The sequence below is a fragment of the Oncorhynchus clarkii genome, chromosome 10 (genome assembly GCF_045791955.1).
Source record: "Oncorhynchus clarkii lewisi isolate Uvic-CL-2024 chromosome 10, UVic_Ocla_1.0, whole genome shotgun sequence".
Taxonomy (NCBI): domain Eukaryota; kingdom Metazoa; phylum Chordata; class Actinopteri; order Salmoniformes; family Salmonidae; genus Oncorhynchus; species Oncorhynchus clarkii.
In genome coordinates, this window is record NC_092156.1 from 70,208,237 (window position 1) to 70,215,277 (window position 7,041).

At 43.7% G+C, this 7,041-nt stretch overlaps 1 protein-coding gene across 1 annotated transcript; it reads left to right on the top strand.

Moving 5' to 3' along the window:
* The first annotated feature begins 3,080 nt into the window (after positions 1-3,080).
* On the top strand, positions 3,081-4,428 carry LOC139419324 (serine/threonine transporter SstT-like). The gene is made up of 2 exons (XM_071169268.1): positions 3,081-3,093; positions 3,326-4,428. Exons 1-2 carry the CDS (start codon positions 3,081-3,083, stop codon positions 4,426-4,428), a joined length of 1,116 nt encoding a protein of 371 aa, XP_071025369.1.
* The last annotated feature ends 2,613 nt before the right edge of the window (positions 4,429-7,041 follow it).

Below are 7,041 nucleotides of genomic sequence, written 5' to 3' on the forward strand. Positions count from 1 at the left end.
TTTAAAATTATTATTATTTTGTAATCTAAAAACATAATTCCACTTTGACATTACGGGGTACTGTGTTTAGGCCAGTGATTAAATCTCAATGTAACCATTTTAAATTCAGGCTGTAATATAACAAAATGTGGAAAAAGTGAAGGGGTGTGAATACTTTCGGAGGCACTGTATGTAGGCTACACATTATTTGCTAAATAATCAGTGCAATAATTTGCTTATTAGTGTTTTGAAACATCAATATAAATCTTTCTCAAAAGGTCCAAATCTTTCCCGCATAGAACCTTAACCAAGGTGAGCATATTTATCCTATAAATCCAAATGTTGTCACGCAAGCGCTCTTAAAAGAACAATCAACATGGCCACCGAGACAAAAAAAAAGCTGTTTGCTGTTCATAACCAGCGTTTTTAAAAGTCCCTGCTGACCCATTATATGGCTAATAGATTTCCTTACAGCTTAGAGGAGCTGTGGTAATCTGTGTTGATTGGCTAGCCATCAAACCACACAGAGGAGCACGCAAAGAGCTGCCTGACTTTCAGCTCAAGCCAAAATATGTCCACGGAGAGTGTGTTTTTCCCAGTATGCACTACTTTCTGTGTATGCGTTCTCTCTCCCTCCTTCTCGCTCTCTCTACATTTAATATTGACAAGAGGTAAGTTGTCTTGAATAATTTGTATTCCTCCCCAATAAAGCTTTTCATAGTGTTTGTACTAGTTGGTTTGATAAGATACTGAAGACATACTGAACACATTTCAATGTGTTAACCATTTAATGTGCAGTCAATCAGTGATGCTTAGTACCCTGTCTCATTGCACACTTGTTTGTCACATTTATTGTCCCTTTGGTGACAGTTTGTGTTTTGTCACATAACACTTTAATTACAGCTTAGTGGGACAGTATGTAGTTTAGTGTACATATGGATCCTTCATAGGGGCTAGGGATAGAAATGGGTCTGGACCATGGCAGAGGCTAGGGATAGAAATGGGTCTGGACCATGGCAGGAGTTAGAGAGAGAAACGGGTCTGGGCCATGGCAGGAGTTAGGGAGAGAAACGGGTCTGGGCCATGGCAGAGGCTAAGGATAGAAACGGGTCTGGACAATGGTAGGGGCTAGGGATAGAAATGGGTCTGGGCCATGGTAGGGGCTAGGGATAGAAACGGGTCTGGACCATGGTAGGTGTTAGGGAGAGAAACGGGTCTGGGCCATGGTAGGGGCTAGGGATAGAAACGGGTCTGGACCATGGTTGGTGTTAGGGATAGAAACGGGTCTGGGCCATGGTAGGTGTTAGGGAGAGAAACGGGTCTGGGCCATGGTAGGGGCTAGGGATAGAAACGGGTCTGGGCCATGGTAGGGGCTAGGGATAGAAATGGGTCTGGGCCATGGCAGGGGCTAGGGATAGAAACGGGTCTGGGCCATGGTAGGGGCTAGGGATAGAAACGGGTCTGGACCATGGCAGGAGTTAGGGATAGAAACGGGTCTGGGCCATGGTAGGTGTTAGGAAGAGAAACGGGTCTGGGCCATGGTAGGGGCTAGGGATAGAAACGGGTCTGGGCCATGGTAGGGGCTAGGGATAGAAACAGGTCTGGGCCATGGTAGGGGCTAGGGATAGAAAAGGGGCTGGTCCATCTAGGCAGTCCCTCTCCTCTCTCTGTTGATCCATGTGCTGTGCGTGTTCCCTGTTATTTGTCGCTCATAGCAGTGAGACTGTAAGTGCACAAGTATGCTTTGATGGTCTTTGTTTATACATCAGGCCCCTTTGAATCAGTCGTGTTCCAGACCACCATTGTTGTTAATGAATTAGTTCAGTGTTATGTTCGGTTGAGAATTTTCGAAACAAATGATTTTCATGCTTTTCCTCGCCTTTGTTCCACTTTTAAAAGTGGGCAACGGGGCAAATACCACAACACTGATCTAAGTTGTGGTGTTATTTGTCTACAAAAAGCTTCATCAAGATTCCACTAGATCACAGTGGAAAATGTGAGAAATTCAACACATTCTAATGCTAGCGCTTTCATCAAAAAGGAACCATTGAAAATAATGAAGATAGAAATGATGATTGGCCCTCCAAATCATAGTCGACTCCTCCAAGGTGCAGAGTGACTGCCAAAACATCCCTACTCTGCCCTGCCAGGTTTGGATAGAAGATACTCAGTTAACACATCCAAAGAGAAATGTATAGAATTTCTACCACAAAGTAGACGTGGAGGAGCCCTCAGAACGGTGTAAATTGTGCCGCTCACAGATTCTAGAACTGTTCATGGACCAAGTCTTTCTTACATTTGCCAAAGAAAAGAGGTTATCGCTTTTTACTACTACAGATGAAAATGGAGCATCTCTCCCCTGACAGTTTCAGTTGGCATTTGATCCCTCTCCCTGTGTTGTTGATCGGCAATTGAACACTTTGAGATCTCTCAAACACAATTTGAACCCAGGTCCACAATCTTCGGTGTCATAGTTAAAACAATGGCGTTTAGGGGTTACTACAATCTGGGGCATGTGACACTGTAGTGTGGTTGTGCGGTGCAACAAGAATGTAGCACAGAGATTATACATTAGGCTGCACCCAAATGGCACCCTATTCCCTATATAGTGCACCACTTTTGACCACATGCGCTGGTCAAAAGTAGTGCACTATGTAGGGAATAGGGTGCCATTTGGGACGCATAATAAATCCGGATGAGGTCAGTGTTATACATACTAACAGGGAAAGCAAATGGGCATCGAGTGATTTTCTCACTACATAACACAAGCAAAAGGATAACATGGAATCAAGAGATTATAATTCATTTCAGAAACCAAAACAAGCCATTCATCACATTGACACATTATCCAACAGGTCTTGAAGTAATCAGGAACACATGAACTTACATTCGATTTTCTTCGCATCACATCAAATCACGCAATATTGAAAAGGTGGTCAACTGAACTGGATGAATCAACACTTTTTAATGACACGATGATTGTCACACCTCAACTCGGCCCAACGAACAGTCCTGTTGAAAAACGAGAGACAGTCCTCATGCACTTTACCGCTGTTAGGAAGTTTCAGCTTTAAGCCAATGGTTGAGTAACTTGTGCTATCATGGACATGCTAGGTGCTGACATGTTTACAAAGCTAACTGAAGTTTTCCAGTCGTAGCTGTCAGGTAGCCTAGCGGTTAAGAGTGTTAGACCAGTAACCGAAGGGTTGCTAGTCTGTGCCGGCAAAGTGGAAAAATCTGACGCTCTGCCCTTGAGCATGGCAGTAAACCCCCAACAACAACTGCTCCCCGGGCACGGATGACGTGGATGTCGATTAAGGCTGCCCCCCGCACCTCTCTGATTCAGCTGTCATCATAGCCCCCATCAAAGCCGTCCTCATAGCCATCATCAAAGCTGTCATCATAGCCATCATCAAAGCTGTCATTATAGCCATCATCAAAGCTGTCATCATAGCCGCCATCAAAGCGGTCTTCATAGCCATCATCATAACCGCCATCAAAGCCGTCCTCATAGCCATCATCATAACCGCCATCAAAGCCGTCCTCATAGCCATCATCATAACCACCATCAATGCCGTCCTCATAGCCATCATCATAACCGCCATCAAAGCCGTCATCATTGCCATCATCATAAACATCATCAAAGCTGTCATCATAGCCATCATCATAACCGCCATTAAAGCCGTCATCATAGCCATCATCATAACCGCCATCAAAGCCGTCCTCATAGCCGTCATCATAAACATCATCAAAGCCGTCCTCATAGCTGTCATCATAAACATCATCAAAGCCATCATCATAGCCGTCATCATAAACATCATCAAAGCCGTCCTCATAGCTGTCATCATAGCCGTCCTCATAGCCGTCATCATAGCCGTCATCATAAACATCATCAAAGCCGTCCTCATAGCTGTCATCATAAACATCATCAAAGCCGTCATCATAGCCGTCATCATAAACATCATCAAAGCCGTCCTAATAGCTGTCATCATAGCCGTCCGCATAGCCGTCATCATAGCCGTCATCATAGCCATCCTCATAGCCGTCATCATAGCTGTCATCATAGCCGTCATCATAGCCATCATCATAGCTGTCCTCATGGCTGTCATCATAGCCGTCATCATAGCTGTCATCATAGCCATCATCATAGCTGTCATCATAGCCGTCCTCATAGCCGTCATCATAGCCGTCCTCATAGCTGTCATCATAGCTGTCATCAAAGCCGTCCTCATAGCCATCATCATAAACATCATCAAAGCCGTCCTCATAGCCATCATCAAAGCCGTCCTCATAGCTGTCATCCTAGCCGTCATCATAGCCGTCCTCATAGCTGTCATCATAGCCGTCCTCATAGCCATCATCATAAACATCATCAAAGCCGTCCTCATAGCCATCATCATAGCCGTCCTCATAGCCGTCAGACATACAGTAAGTGGAGGAATTAGATAGGAATGGTTCACTGTCTCCATCACCAAGTAAGTTGAGGCTTTGAGTACAGGTGCAGGATGACTTTCTGTAGGAGCAAGGACTGGGTGGAGATGGATAACTATTCAGCAGCTTTAACGGTCAAACCACATTGAACACCAGCAGCCACCGGAACTAGAACTGTCTCACTTCCTGTATCAATAAAGCTTAACCGTACACAATTAAAGCGTTTGCCAATAGCAAAACAGATAATTAGTTACACCAGGTAAAGACAGATATTTAGTGTAACACAAATTCCCAACATATCAGCAATGACTATAACTGCCATAAAAATGAAATATTTACTCAGGAAATAATCCCACAACAGCAGCACTGCTCTCCAATACTCCCCCCTTCGTCTCTTCGTAACTACTGATATATGAACAGGTTTTTCCCACCACCTATCAAGTCCTTTCAGATCTGTTGCTTTGAGTGAAATGTTGTGGGTGAGACATGAGAATGTTTTTGAGGGCATTGGAAAAAATTGTAGGATGGTTTTGACTTCTGAGATACTGTCAGATTTCCACCATTTCAATTAAGCATATGAAATCCTTTCCAAAAAAACGATTATCTTTCTCATTTACGCATGACCAACTGATGAGCTGTGTCCCATGTCTCAACATTACCCCAGTGGTCTTGGGACACTCATCTAAGTCTAAATGCCCATTCCTACAGGAGAATGAGGGTCATGTTCATTCGGGCAAGTCCATAAAGTCTGTTTCATTCCGGTTACTATCCAAAATATATTATTTCACAATATGCATCACATCAGATATGCGAATGACGTCCACACACTAAACAGAGCATCGTATAATAATGAAAACTACAAATGTGGTCGACCATGAACAGTACAACCCAAAAATACACTGAAGCTGCCAATGGGCTAGATCTCAAAGGAGGGCAGAGTGAATGGGACATTAAACACAAGGCTATGCTACACTCGGCTTCTTCAGTCTGACTACAGATGCTCAGGCTGTGTGTACATGGACTTGATTACTATCGACGCAAGAGAACAGACCGGCAATGAGGACGTATGAATCAGCCCTGCTAGAACCAGGACCCAGACAGACTGGTATGGCCCCTGGCTGAGGAACCCAGTGCACTCTGGTGTGTCAGAGAGCTAGAACTTTTGACCCAGTCCTTGTTGTTCAGATTGTCTGAGATTATAAAGAGATCCTTGATTCAGGTGTTGGTCAGTTAGAAATCAAATGATTTTCCTTTGCTGTCGTGGAAGGCGTGTGTGTTGTAATGGTAGGAGACGGCCTTTCCTGAGGGAAACTCTGTAAATGTTCTGGATATAGCTGGATGGTAATACCAGGAAAATGACACTGGTACCAGGAGCCTTCTTTTCAGAACATGTCATCTACATAAAAATGATCCAGTGCTGTGTTTATACAGTGCCTTGCGAAAGTATTCGGCCCCCTTGAACTTTGCGACCTTTTGCCACATTTCAGGCTTCAAACATAAAGATATAAAACTGTATTTTTTTGTGAAGAATCAACAACAAGTGGGACACAATCATGAAGTGGAACGACATTTATTGGATATTTCAAACTTTTTTAACAAATCAAAAACTGAAAAATTGGGCGTGCAAAATTATTCAGCCCCTTTACTTTCAGTGCAGCAAACTCTCTCCAGAAGTTCAGTGAGGATCTCTGAATGATCCAATGTTGACCTAAATGACTAATGATGATAAATACAATCCACCTGTGTGTAATCAAGTCTCCGTATAAATGCACCTGCACTGTGATAGTCTCAGAGGTCCGTTAAAAGCGCAGAGAGCATCATGAAGAACAAGGAACACACCAGGCAGGTCCGAGATACTGTTGTGAAGAAGTTTAAAGCCGGATTTGGAAACAAAAATATTTCCCAAGCTTTAAACATCCCAAGGAGCACTGTGCAAGCGATAATATTGAAATGGAAGGAGTATCAGACCACTGCAAATCTACCAAGACCTGGCCGTCCCTCTAAACTTTCAGCTCATACAAGGAGAAGACTGATCAGAGATGCAGCCAAGAGGCCCATGATCACTCTGGATGAACTGCAGAGATCTACAGCTGAGTTGGGAGACTCTGTCCATAGGACAACAATCATTCGTATATTGCACAAATCTGGCCTTTATGGAAGAGTGGCAAGAAGAAAGCCATTTCTTAAAGATATCCATAAAAAGTGTTGTTTAAAGTTTGCCACAAGCCACCTGGGAGACACACCAAACATGTGGAAGAAGGTGTTCTGGTCAGATGAAACCAAAATTGAACTTTTTGGCAACAATGCAAAATGTTATGTTTGGCGTAAAAGCAACACAGCTGAACACACCATCCCCACTGTCAAACATGGTGGTGGCAGCATCATGGTTTGGGCCTGCTTTTCTTCAGCAGGGACAGGGAAGATGGTTAAAATTGATGGGAAGATGGATGGAGCCAAATACAGGACCATTCTGGAAGAAAACCTGATGGAGTCTGCAAAAGACCTGAGACTGGGACAGAGATTTGTCTTCCAACAAGACAATGATCCAAAACATAAAGCAAAATCTACAATGGAATGGTTCAAAAATAAACATATCCAGGTGTTAGAATGGCCAAGTCAAAGTCCAGACCT